This window comes from Martes martes, assembly GCF_963455335.1.
Source record: "Martes martes genome assembly, chromosome: 4".
In the NCBI taxonomy this organism is placed as follows: domain Eukaryota; kingdom Metazoa; phylum Chordata; class Mammalia; order Carnivora; family Mustelidae; genus Martes; species Martes martes.
This window is the reverse complement of record NC_137891.1, coordinates 3152418-3166761: the sequence shown is the minus strand read 5'-3', so window position 1 is coordinate 3166761 and position 14344 is coordinate 3152418. Positions and strand designations below refer to the sequence as shown.

The 14344-nt window shown below is 50.3% G+C and overlaps 1 protein-coding gene across 2 annotated transcripts in view; it reads right to left on the bottom strand.

Moving 5' to 3' along the window:
• The window catches only part of AGO2 (argonaute RISC catalytic component 2), a 97378-nt gene that overhangs the window by 37961 nt on the left and 45073 nt on the right, over positions 1–14344 (bottom strand). For both annotated transcript variants that reach the window (XM_080801488.1, XM_080801489.1), the window contains exon 2: positions 10377–10572. In XM_080801488.1, coding sequence (XP_080657614.1) covers positions 10377–10572 — 196 coding nt within the window. The remainder of the gene's footprint in view (positions 1–10376; positions 10573–14344) is intronic.

The following is a 14344-nucleotide window of genomic DNA, read 5'->3' as shown; positions in this document are numbered from 1 at the left end:
AGCCTGCGAAAGATTCCCGCCCCCCCGGCTGTCGTGCGCACGGCAGTCTTCTCTTGATTCCTAACTACACAGGTTTTACGTTTTATGACATCTTCGCTATCAATTTCAAATACAGATAATGCCGGAAATCTGCCTGGACCACCTCTTCATCTCAAGCCTCTTCTCGGAAGCGATTCGTTCATTTTCAAATCTGTGCATTTACAGAGCTACCTAGGTACATAGAAAGAAATACAATGTATCATTCTTTTTCAGACGTATGGCATCAAACACATGGTCTGGAGCTTGCTGTGTTCCCTCTATGTGTCTCTGAGACCAGCCCTTGTCACTAGATACAAAGTGGCCATCAAGTCTAGAAAGAAACACGTTATTGTATCACGTGCCCTGACTCATATTAACCAACCACTTATACCCCGGCTGTCCGCGCTTCCAGACTGGGAGCTCTGTGTCACTGTTGTCTACAGTGTCACTCGTCTACAGTGTCACTTGTCTACAGCTGTGTGGTACTACGCAGAACTCACTTAACCATCCCTCCTGACTGACACGGGGATGGCTTCTCTTTCTTTCCATCACAAAGTGAGACATCCTCGTACATCTCTCTTTGGGATGAATACTTAGAAGAAAGGATGCATACACATACTATTTTCACTTTAATGTATGGACTGTCCTCAAAAGTCTTGACCAAGGGACCCCTCCAGAGGGCAGCGCCTGAGGTAAACAGCAGGCCGCAAACAGCACAGCCACATTGTACCCCCCCCCCCCGCCCACCGCACCCCCGGGCCGCAGAGGGCTCACTCCCGCAGTGTTCTCTCGACAGAGCTGGAGAGGAATAAGAAAGGCAGGACGGTCAGAAGGCGAGGAGCGCGCCGTCGTGCTCGCCGTGCTCCGAGCAGAGTGCTGCTAATTCGGACCCACTGCCAAGGTTTCCCAGCGCTGGCGGCAAGGCCCACACACCCTGGCCCCGTGCTGCGCTCCGGCCACTCTGTGAGACCATCTCTGTGCCCACAGTGACAGTGGAAGCCTCTGGAGAAGAGGTACCTCGCCTTATACTGAGTCCCTCCCACAGCAGCCACTTGGTGGTGCACGGTGACAGAGGGTGTGGCCCGAGACCGAGGGCACACGAGCAAGGACTCACAGTGACGTGTCACACAGGATACGGACGGCAGTTTTCGCTCAGCTTTGCACCAAAGCTTCAGGGTTGAACTTACTACCATCTACCAGGTGCACTGCACAAGGTTTTGGGAACTCAGAGTTAAGACATTGTCCTTGCCGTAACAGAGGCTGCAGCGTGGAAGGAGAAACAGGTAAGGAGATGGGATGTTAAGGACTGTCTTGCCTGTCACTTGCAGGGGACAGAGCGCAGCAAGCTCTGTGCTCTTTCTCTGTCTTCCTGATCCACCCAGAGCCTCCTCCAGCAGCTCGGGGTCCGAGGCCCACCAGATGCTGGTGGGACTCTCTTCCCCACGAGGGGCACGCACTGTGTCTCTCTTGCCCACGCTGCAGCCCCGCTGGCGCAGTACCCGCCTCACGAGTGGGGGTTTCGTAACTGTGGCTTGTCGGGCTGCCGGCAGAGCGGGGAGGGGGAGGGATTAACCCAGAGTGCCAGCAGGTGGGTTTTGGTAACAGGAAAACTTTACTCCCAACATCTTTCTAAGCTATTTTGATGGATAACAATTTTGAGATTGGACCTTAGCCAGAGTCCATCACGAGTCGCAGTGAAATAAAGACCCTGAACGCTCACACATCTCACTAGGCTGCAGTTCCCAGCCTGGCTCAAAACCCAGGGGAGAAGCAGGCATGCTCGTAAGTGGGCTGGCCGTGGCCACAGAAATGCAGCTCAAACCCCGTCTTTATTCCTTACTGTTTGACTTGAGGGAATTTCCAAACACTGGGTCCCTTGAGAACCTCGCCGATGGAAGTACAAGGAGGCGGCAGGACACTCAGGCACAGACACCAAATGTTAATCACCAACAGCCTGTTTCTGCTGCCGGATGACAAAGCCTGAGGCATGTCTCCTTCGCGAAAAAAAAAATAATAAAGTAAACCAATACTCCACCCCCCAATCTTGTTCAAAAGGAGCCCAACTGCCATCGCACCAACAAAAAGCCCAGAAAATGTGTGGCTTCTCTGTGCGTTCCCCCACCTCTCTGAGAGCATCTCCATCACAGGCCCACACAGGTGTCTGGCTCGGGGAAGCTCAGCAGCGGGCACGGCCGCCGGTGGACAGTCTCGCGGCGCTTCCAACTGGAAGACCATCCGTGAGGAAAGCTGCTGAAACCAGAAGTCCCCACCATTTTTCTTCAGAGACACGTGTTTGTCGTAAGCGTGTATTTTCAAGGTTCTCATGTCATTGTCACGTGCTGTCTCTTTGGGACAGACACTCAGCGGTAGACCTGGCGGATCAAAAGGCACACGCCACCCTTATTTTACTAGTCCCACTAAATCACCTTCTGAAGGACCTGGCCGGGACCCTGGGCGGGCTCGGCTGGTAGAGCACACAACTCGCTCTAAATGTCAGGATTACGAGTTCAAGCCCTACACTGGGCATGGAGCCTACTTAAAAAATTTAAAAATAAGGAGCCTGGACCAATGCATATTGGTCACACTGGGCAAATCCAAGTGTTTAGTTTTTTTTTTTTTTTATTAAGATAGTAGTTTTTTTAAAAATTTAAATCCAATTAGCCAACAAATAGTAGATCATTAATTTCAGACGCAGCGTTCAATGATTCATTAGTTACATGTAACACCCAGTGCTCACCAATCACGTGAAAGAAAACATGTAACACCCAGGGCTCTCCGGTCACGTGCCTTCTTTCACGCCCGTTACCCAGTGACCCCAGCCCCCAGCCACCTCCCCTCTGGCAACCCTCAGTTTGTTTCCCAGAGTCAAGAGTCCCTCAGGGTTTGGTCTCCCTCTCTGATTCCTTTCCATTCAGTTCTCCCTCCTTTCCGCTCTGATAACTGTCCTTCTGTCTGACTTACTTCACTTAGCGTAACACCCTTCAGTTCCAACCCCGTCGATGTAAATGGTGGGCATTCTTCCTCTCTGATGGCTGAGTAACGCCCCCCTGGGTATGTGGACCACATCTTCTTTATCCATTCGCCTGTTGAAGGGCATCTCCATTCTGTCCACCGTTGGCTACTGCGGACATTGCTGCTATGAACACTGGGGTGTACGTGCCCCTTTGTTTCACTACATCTGTATCTTTGGGGTAAATACCCAAACTATTTAGCTTACAGATAAGGGAAATGAATCCTCCATTCTTTCTCTTAAAGAGGCTGGAATCAGGGAAAAAATACGGCAGCAAAGAGCACTTCAGGAGGCACCAGCACAAACTGGGCAACCAATCTGAGTTTGCAAACTGCAACTCGGAATTCTGTTTCTGACCACGACAAAGTAATCAGTGTTGGACTTATCCTTCTACCTTCACCACAAAACTAGAGAAAACAGAGGACAGCTAATTCTGGCACTGAAACAGGCAGCTTAAGACTATGACGAATGAGGCAGGGAAGACTCGTGAGGTAAGCCACACATCCACTCGGCCTGGGAGCAGTTTCCAAACTACGGCATGGGGGGACAGGAGCACCGGAGAGCAGCAGTCTCGCTGCACTGGAGAGATGGGGGCAGAGTCTGGATCTGCCGAAGAGGTAGGAATGTGTGGGACAGGGGACCAGGGGAGACAGCAACGGCCGGACTCGCTCAGTGTGACGTATGTAAGGTCCAGGAATGACAACAATTTACTGTGTGTGTAAATAAGCAAAAAGGGTGATGTCAGTAATCTAGGGAAAAGCCTGTCGAGAGAAACAGATCCCGAAATGAGCCATATGTTGTGATGAGCAGACAAGGACAGCTGCTTTACATACACTATTACTGTAAGTACACTCAAGGTCATTAAGAAAAAGATGGGGACAATGAGAGAACAGATGGGGAGTCTCAGCAGAGAACGGCCACTATGAAAAAGAACCAAATGCAAAACCTAGAACTGAAAAGTACAGCATCTAAATGACAATTGTTAGACGATTACCACACAAGACTGGATGCAACAAAAAGAAAAAGCAGAGAGGGTAAAGAGATCTTGAAGACAGATCAATAAGGATTATCCAAACTGAAAACAGAGAGGAAAAAGACTTTTTTAAAAATCACAGCTTCAATGACAATATAAAAATGGCCTAAGATACACATAACTGCAATCCCATAGAGGAGAAAATGGGGCAGAAAAAAATATTTTAAGAAACGATAGCCAGCATTTCACCCAAATTTCATGAAAGATAATCAGCACACAAATCCAGAAAAACTCTAATGAACACCAAGAAGGAAAAATACAAAGAAAATCACACTTGTGCACATCAGAATCAAACGGCTGAAAAGCAAAATTAAAACAGAAAATATTCACAGGAAAAATGACAAATTACATATAGGTGAAGTAAAATAAGCCAGAAATTCACCAGAAAAAATGATGATCAAAAGGTAATATAATGAGGGTGCCTGGGGGATTCAGTGGGTTAAGCCTCTGCTCAGGTCATGATCTCAGGGTCCTGGGATCGAGCCCCACATCAGGCTCTCTGCTCAGCAGGGAGCCTGCTTCCTCCTCTCTCTCTGCCTGCCTCTCTGCCTACTTGTGACCTCTGTCTGTCAAATAATAAATAAAATCTTTAAAAAAAAAAAGGTAATATAATGACTACTTTAAAGAGTTTTAAAGAGTTGGGGGGGGGGAATGTAAATTTAGAATTCTATATCCAGCAAAAATATCTTTCAAAAATAAGAAGGAAATAAACACATTTGTAGATTTCAAAAAGGTGCTCGAAGAATTCGTCTCCTCATGAGCACACCTGCACAGGAAAAGCTAATGGATATTCTTTAGGCTGAAAGGAAGTGATGCCAGGTGAAAACACTCATCAGCAGAGAACTGGGTATGGTTCATATACGGGTAAACAGACCATTTTCTTAATTTCCTTAAAAAACAGCACCGTACCACGGAATTCATAACGTATACAGAAGTAAAATAAATGACAACAGCAGCAAAACGACAGGTGGGTCAACAGAATTACACTACTATGAAATTCCGACATTTCACACGAAGTTACAGTATTAACACCAAGTCGACTGGTGACTCCAAGGTGCATGCTGACGTGCGGAAAACGATCACTTAAAAAGCAAAAAGAGGTAAAGGCACAAACTAGCCGAAGGAATCAATGGAATAAAGAACGTCTGATGAGCCCAAAGGGAGAAGGGAAAAGAGAAACAAGAATAAAGAATAAAAAACAGTGAGACGGCGGCTCTCAACCGCAGAAAACTAAATTTACATTTACACTGCATTTACGCAAATCTAACACGCCCATCAAAATCCGGAAATAGAGTAAGTCCCTGTGCGGTCTACAATGGACATACTTGAAACACACACACAGGGTGACAGGGGAAGTACATACAGGCTACAACCCAGCTGAACAGCAAGCTAGGAATGGTTGTGACTGTGCTGACAACCAGGCAGAAGAGGCTTTTTATTTTATTTACTTATTTTAATATTTTACTTATTTATTTGACAGACACAGACCACAAGTAGGCAGAGCAACAGACGGTGGGGAGGGGGGAAGCAGGCTCCCCGCTGAGCAGAGAGCCCGATGCGGGGCTCGATCCCAGGATCCCGAGACCACGACCTGAGCCGAAGGCAGAGGCTCAACCCACTGAGCCGCTCAGGCGCCCCAAGAAAAGGCTTTTTAAACCAGAAGAGTTACAAAATATGGAGAATATGTTCTAGTGATAAAGGGGTCAATTTATCACGGAAGACAAAAAACTATAAACGTGTGTATCTAGTAGGAGAGCTTCGAAACACATGAAATCAGAACGGTACTGAAGGGAGAGACAGACCAGGCGGCATCACAGCAGGACAGACTGATGACAATGGGCGTGAAGGATCGGGACAGCACCACCAACTCCGTCTACTCACCATAAATTCCCAGACCCACCAAACTCAGGAGACACTTTCTTTTCCAGCGTCTGAATAACACCTAAGATCAACCACATGCTGAGCCATAAAATAAATTTCAAAAGACTCAAATCTTACAGAGAATGGTCTCTAACCATAAAAGAATTAAATTAGCAATCAAAGACAACAGGGTATCAAAAAAAAAAAATTCCCGAAGAGTTAAAATTTAAACACGTTTCTTTCTTTTTTCTTTTTCTTTATTTTTTATTTATTTGACAGACAGAGATCACAAGCAGGCAGAGAGGCAGGCAGAGAGAGGGGGAGGCAGGCTCCCCACTGAGCAGGGAGCCCGATGTGGGGCTCGATCCCAGGACTCCAGGATCATGACCTGAGCCGCAGAGGCTTAACCCACTGAGCCACCCAGGCGCCCCAAAATTTGAACACATTTCTAAAAACAAAAAAACATGGATTAAAGAAAATTCACAGGGAAAATGAGAGAATACTTTGAATGAAAATTAAAATGTATCAAAACTTGTGGGCTGTAGCTAAAACCAGGCACGGAGGGAAATCTACAGCCTTAAACAAATGGACTGGAAAAGAAAGAAGGTTGAAATTTGATGATCTAACCTCAAAACGAATAGGGTAAAAAAGATCAGAGAAAAGAAAACAGACGGGGGCATCCACAAAAGAGAAAAATCAGCAAAGTAAAAAGCCGTTTCTATGAAAAGAAGACTGTGATTGACAACCCCCTAGCACAGCCGGTGAAGGAAAGAGAAGACACAAACAGGGTTTGCTCAGTGGGTCCCACACACGTGAAAGGGACACTAGGAACCGTTCTAGCGGGTCAACTCAACAACGCGCATGAACGGGATTCCTTGAGAGATGCAAACCACCAAACTGACTGACACAAAAAGAGACAGGAAATTCTGAACAGCCCGGTATCTGATAAAGAAATTAATCAGTAGGAAGAAAACTCAAGGTCTGAGTCATTTCAGTGACAAATTCAAGAAAGAAATTACAGGGCGCCTGGGTGGCTCAGTGGGTTAAGCCACTGCCTTCGGCTCAGGTCGTGATCTCAGGGTCCTGGGATCGAGTCCCGCATCGGGCTCTCTGCTCAGCGGGGAGCCTGCTTCCCTCTCTCTCTCTCTCTGCCTGCCTCTCTGCCTACTTGTGATCTCTGTCAAATAAATAAATAAAATCTTAAAAAAAAAGAAAGAAAGAAAGAAATTACGCCCATCTTTTACGTTCCTCTTTCAGAATCTGGAGGAGGACGGAGCACCTCCCAGCCTGCAGGACAATGCCTCAAGCCCCTGCTATCAAAACCTAAGAAGAGAAGTACAGGTCAATGTTTCTCGGAAGTAGAGACACAAAAATTGACCAAGAAATGCTAACAAATTAAGTCTGGCAATATACAAAAATAACTAATTGTGACTAAAGATGTGGGTAAAATAATACATCATGACTCACAGAAATTGATGCTAATTTAAAACACACAAAAAATCAGTGTAATACACCTCCCTAATAGCAGGTGGGAAGGGGCACCTGGGTGGCTCAGTGTGTTCAGCGTCCGACTCTTGGTTTGGACTCAGGTCATGATCTCAGGGTCGTGGGATCAAGCCCCACGGCGGGCTCTGCGCTCAGCAGGGAGTCTGCTTGAGACCCTCTCTCCCTCTTTCCTCCACCGCCCCCCAAATAAAGAAATAAATCTTTAAAAATAAAACAGGAGGTGGGCGGAAAAAAGAAGAAAAACTACCTGATTACGCCAACAGATGCAGAAAAAGCATCTGGCAGAACTCAAAACCTAATGATGAGGACATTTCTCAGCAAATTTGGGAGAGAATTCCCTCCGCCTATTAAAGGGGCTCTAAGAAAATCCTACAACCAACAGAATATTTTGTAGGTGCAGGAATGAATGATTCCCCCATAGGAGTAGAAACAAGGCAAGGATGTCTGTTTTTACCACATCTACCCAATGTTATTTATACTGGATTTCTTAGACACTGCAATAAAGTAAAAAGATAAGTAACACGCACTAGAAACTGGAAAGAAAGAAAACGACCTTTGTTAAAAAAAACAATGAAAAACTCTTTAACATCTTTAAAGTGCACAACTAAATGGTTCTGGTATATTCACGGGGGTTGTCCCCCTTAGAGAACCACAGCCCAAGTTTAGAAAACTTGTCATCACTCCGAAAAGAAACCCCACACTCGTTAGCAGTCACTCCTTCTGACAAACTTCCTTCCTGGACAATGAAATTTTAAAACACGACTCATATTAACATCAAAGAACACAAGGAACTTAAGAGTGCATAAACTGAAAGGTGTCTGTGTTGAACAGGATAACTAAGTCCCAAAAGAAATTCAAGTAGACCCAGTCAATGGGACGGCAGCCCTGTGTTTGGACCAGAAGATTCACCGGTGTCCGCTTTCCCCCAACTGATCTGTACTTTCAAAGCCACCGCAAGAAAGCATTCTGGGAGCTTCCTGGTAGCAGAGAAAATCAAGTGAGTCACCCCCGCCCCCAAAGGCCCCCAGGTAAGTCGATGGGGAAAGAAAAGTCTTCTCAACAGACCCTAACCTCCCAGCACACGAGTATTCGTCCAAGATGGGCCACAGGCCTGAACAGACACACCGGCCCCGGGCACCCAGGGGCTCGGGAGGTTAAGCCACCAACTCTTGGTTTCGGCTCAGGCCATGATCTCACGAGTCGTGAGCTCGAGCTCCGAGCTCCGCATCAGGCCCTGAGCTCAAACCAGAGTCGGCTTGAAATTCTGTCTCTGCTCCTCCCCCTGCCTGAGCGCACTCTCGCACACTCTCGCACACTCGTGTGCTCTCTCAAATAAAATCTTATACACACACGCACACATATATAAATCATATGTATAATAAATAAAATCATAAATATGTGTGTGTGTGTATATATATACCCAAAATGTAATCTGCTTAAGAAAAAATACCTTGCTCCCTTCAGACAGACAAAGATTTCCTGGAGAGAACACACAATATCATAACAATTTTCAACATTTTATAGCTTGGATGTCAATAAAATTATAAAAATCTGCTCATTAAGAGACACCCCTTAGTGTCATGGCAAGCCTCAAACCAGGCAGAAACACGCCCAACACCGACCTATACCTCAAGTATATTACCGACTCCGACAGACCAGTAACAAAACGCGAGGCAGGAAGGGGCTTTAACAGGCACTTTATTAGAAAATACTATGTGATGGGCTCCCGGGGGGGCTCAGTCGGTGAGATGTCTGTCTTCGGTTAAGGTCAGGATCCCGGAGTCCTGGGATTGAGTCCCGTGTCAGGCTCCCCGCTCAGTGGGGAGTCTGCTTCTCCCTCTGTCCCTCCCCCCAACTCATGCTCTCTCTCTCTTTCTAATAAATAAATAAAAATCTATTAAAAAAAAGAAAAAGAGGGGCACCTGGGGAGCTCAGTGGGTTAAGCCTCTGCCTTTGGCTCAGGTCATGATCCCAGGGTCCTGGGACCGAGCCCCTCATCGGGCTCTCTGCTCAGCAGGAAGCCTGCGTCCCCCTCTCTCTGCCTGCCTCTCTGCCTACTTGTGATCTCTCTCTCGGTCAAATAAATAAATAAAATCTTAAAAAAAAAAAAGAAAGAAAAAGAAATACTACGTGACGTGCAAATGTAATGGAATTAGAGCTATGAGCACAGGAAAAGTGCTCAACTCACTCTCAGGACATGGAAATTAAAACCACAAAGAGAAACCACAAGATACCACTGAAACCTCAAAACTCCCAAAGACTGACCGTCCCACACACTGAGGACACGGGACAACCAGAACCTCGCCCGGACCGCGGGAGAAGGAGGCCCAGCTGCCCCTCCGGACAGCTCCTTCGCGGCTTCTCACGCCGCTAAGCCTGCACCTCCCCCGTGACCCGGCAAGTTCACTCCTCCATCCAAGAGAAACGAAAACGTGCGTCCCCACTAAAGACTTCAACAGCTTTGTTCATGATGGCAAAGCCCAGACAGCCCAAGCATCCAACAAGAGGATGAAGAAACTATGAAATACTCGTATCATGAAATAGTCCTCGGCAATGACAACTAGAAGCTATTGATACACACGTCTCAACGACGTCACGCCCAGTGGAAGGAGCAGGTCGGGGAGACCACCTCACAGGCTGTGCGACTCCACTGTGTCCCGGCCCCTCCCCCCCAGCAGGGAACAAATCAACGGTGACACAGGTCAGAGCACCAGCCTCAGGGCTGGGACTGATGAAGGGGGCACGAGGAGAGGTTCTCAGCGGACGGGCGGACACACGACTTTGTCCAAACATGGAGCTACACCCCTAAACTGTATCAAGATACGATGAAATACACAAGACATTTTTCAAAAAGCAACCGCAACAGAAAGCCCCGGGGAAGGGCCGGCTGTGTGCACAGGTGAGCCACACGCATCAGTCACGACCGGTAAAGGGCGAAGCGACAGATACCTGTTCACTCTCCTGGGGCATTTCTCCGGCTTGATGTCCAATTCGTAATGATAGATGTCAATTTTTGGAATGTCCATTTCAAAGAAGTTGGCCTGTAACTTGATTGTTCTCCCGGAGGTCCCGAAGTCGGGTCTAGGCGGAGGCTTGAAGGCATATCCTTGGATGGGCGGCGGCGGCGGCGCGGGAGGCGCGAGCACTGGAACGGCCAAGAGAACGCAGGTTACCCAGGGAGCAGCGGCTTGCCCGGAGCTCGCAGGCTGCCTCCACCGTGAGGCCCGCCCTTCCCAGCTCCCGCGGACCCGCTGTCACACACGCCACCCCCCACACACGCCTTTCTTCCTCCTCCTCCCTGTGCTCCCACGTTTCCGTGGAAAACCTGCCTCTCCCGCCCCGACCCCTCTCCAGGTCTGCGTCATCAGAGACGCCCCATCCCCAACTGCCAGGCTCAAGGGATCTTCTGTCCCTCGGGGTCACATGACACAGCGTCATGCCCTTTTCCAACCTGTACCTTCCTTGGTCCTCTCCTTGCTCCGCCCACATCTGGCAAGGGGCGGGGTTTCTTCCCAGCCCCCTTCCTCTGTTGGACCCGCTCGCTGATGGCTGAAACTGCTCCCTGAATCGAACTGCTTCCCCCCCCAGGGAACGCCTCCATCTGCGAGGCCGTGGTCTCCCCACAGAAGACCCCGGCCACACAACCCGCAGAGCCAGCTACACGGCGACCCTCCTCATTTAACCACCCTCCTCTCGAACTCGTCCCGTCCCGTCCATTCCTCCCCGCCCCAGCTCGGGGGCCCCACTTGGCCACGCACAGGCAGTGGGGGCAGCCTCCTAATGGGGCCTTGACTCCCAGGCACCCCCACCCCCGCTGACCCACTTTCTACACTCCAGGCCACCCTGTCCACATGCCTCCGTGGCTGGCCCCAGCCAAGGCTCCAACCGTCAGCCGTCCGGCGAGCACCGTCCAGCCTCAGCCTTGTCGTCTGCCGCCCCCAGACCTCCTCAATCCCGGCACCAGCCTTTACTCGTCACGGCCCTTACTCCTGTCTCTGGCTGGCTGTGTTCACAGTGCCAGGACACGCGCACCACACTGCGCCGTAAGCCCACGTGGCGGCTCCCCGGCCGGACCCAGGCAACTTGAGGAAGGTCACCTTCCTGCCCTAGAGTCTAAGAGCACCCGATGGACCGGACGAGCCCAGAAACATCTGGTCAACCTCCTTCCAGTTCTAACTGTGGAGGCTGAGGCTCAGACAGGCGAGGCAAGGCTAGGAGGCCACTCAGACAGAGTCCCTGACCATGAACCACCAAAGTCAGGGACGAGGATTTCTGCAACCCCAAGAGTCAAGAAACCCGAGCCTTCCCCACAGCGGGGCTCACGCAGGCACCCTGCCACGGCTCATCCGGAGCACCACTTCCTATCCCCCAGCCCCTACTCCAGGGGCTTCAGACAGCTGTGCTCAGGCGACTAGCCACGCCGTCTCTCCTGCCCCTGGAACCACAGCGCACCCCCTTCTCCGCGGACCAACGGCACATTTCCACAAAGGCGGGGCCTCAGCATCAAGCCACTTCTTGACTTCAAATGCGCCGCAGTGACTCACTGCTCATCTGTGTGTTCTGTACATCGCTGCCCTGTCTTTGCATATGACAGAGACTGGGAAAACGGGACCGTGTGAATTCTCAGGAGACAAGACCAAAGGGGTACGATTCACACAGAATTGGAGGGGCCAAGACCCCCAAGCTGGTGGCCCCCCTGCACTCCCAGTCAAGTCACTCACTTAATCAAGGAAGGTACTCCCACAGACTGTACTCCCCCACAGACAGTAGACAGAAACTTCATCCCAACTCAAATTTTCACTAATTCTAGTAAAGTTCAAACTGTGGCTTAGGAAAAGAAATCAACTACATATTTTTCCAATAACAGAATACTCTTAATTTTTGCTCGTCTTTTTTTTAAATCCTCCTCATTAAAAAAAGAAAGAAAGAAAAAAGAAAAAAGAAATCCCACGTACTTCAATCCCTGCTGACATTTACCGGAAACGAGAGTACGCTACTAAGAATAATTTAAGCTGTTTTTACTGCATTTCTGACCTGGAAAAACTCAGAGCCCTTCCGTTACTCTTTTGTTTTGTTTTCTTTCTGCGAGAAAACAAACATGCTTCAAAGGTTATTAATCTCACTGAGTTGTACCACCTGGAACCCTTCAGGTCTGTCTCACTGAGCTCCTCTAACCGTAGATGCCATATTTACAGACTCGCACACCACACACCAGCCCTCCGACAAGCACACTCGTGTGCCCCTTATGTGCCGGGACGAAGCATACAAAAATAAACAGTGCTCCCAGGCAGCTCCCGAGTCCCCTCCCAGAGCAGCGTGGGAATGCACGCCAGCGAAGGACTGGGCAGGTCTGCCCCTCGTAAGCACAGGCTATGCCCGATCCTTCGCACTACAGACGCTGCCCCTGCCCAGGAGTGGACTGCACCGTCTGCCCGCACGCCGTCCCTGCTCCTAGGCAGAAGCCTAACCTACAAGACGCACCTTGCGAATGCAGAAACACAGCGGAACCGCACGAGTTGACGACTGTGCCCCGGGAAATGCCCAGCCAGAGACACAGTCCATTTCAGGAACCCCAGCACCAGCCACACCGAATAAGGGCTTTCCAGTTTACAAGGTGCTTTTCACATGTTTCTTAACTGTGCATCACAGCTCCGGAGCCAAGATGTTGCCTCTGAAAAGGGAAGCCACCCAAGGCTCAGAGAGGAACAGCGAGCTGGGGCGCCCGTTTCTGAAGCAAGGCTTCCTTCCGCCCCTCAGCAGCCATCTGTCCCCAGCTAGATGGGGATGAGTTTACCATCCTAAGATCTAACCACTGGCAGAGACATGCCTGCGGCCCATTTCTCTGGCCGAGCCCATTTCTCCGGCCTCCGTGATACCCACCACTTCCAGAAAACCGCCGTGGGAAACAAGGGAACCTGCCCATGGCCTGTGCCACTAACCTGTGTCAACGAAAGCAGTGGGAAAACACAGTGGCGATACATTCACGGAATACGTGACTTCACAAGCTATTTCTTCCTTGCTTCTAGCTTTTAACCCGAAAATCCTGAAAGCTCTGGGCCGGTGTGCGGAGTACACGGCCACAAGCGAAGCCCGGACGGGGCCCCAAGCAGAGCAGGGGGCGGTCCCTGCAGCCTCAGGCCCCTGGGAAGGAAATGCTCCTAACTGAAGGACAAAGACTCCCGCCCAGCCTCGCCCTCGGGGAGATCTGGGACTCGTGCCTCACCGGGAATCAATCCCGAAGCATAAAGTGCTAAGACAAGCAGGACTGGGACCGGGAGGGGACCTCGCAGAGGCCAAGCCGCACGTGAGAGCCTGGGCACATGAGAAGGGACAGAGCGGCGGGCGGGCGGCCGCTCTCGTGGGTGTCGGCTCTCGACCCCACGGGAAGATGATGTTCTGAGATGAAAACCAAATGCTGAGTAGCACACACACCTTCTTCACGGTCATCACAGATGACTCTGAAAATTAATTCCAGTGTCGCCTAGAGAGCACCTTGCCACGCGCGCCCTTCCCGCGGCCCATTTCCGCTCGCCTGTGCCGCAGGAGGAACGGCGAAGCAGAGACGCTGGGGAGCAACAGGGGCGGGCAGGGGGCTCCACACCCCAAGTCCACCGCCCCCAGGCTTGGCAAGCATGTGCTGCAGAGAGGGGGGATGGTTCTCAGCTCAGCCTCCCCCGCCTCGGGGGACCATCAACATCTGCTGAATACAGGACAGCCCACGAGGAGGAAGATCTGGGGCGGGGGTTTCCCCAGAGAAGATGCCCCGAGCGGCTCAGTGGGGACTTCGCCCCAAAACCCGACCCTGCGGCAAGACCCCAGGTCCTCTCCAGCTGCACCGACGCCGGCCAGCCCGTGCCGGGCCCAGCAGCCCTCCCCGAGACACGCCGCTTCCCTCCGCTCAAAACTCTGCCTGACGC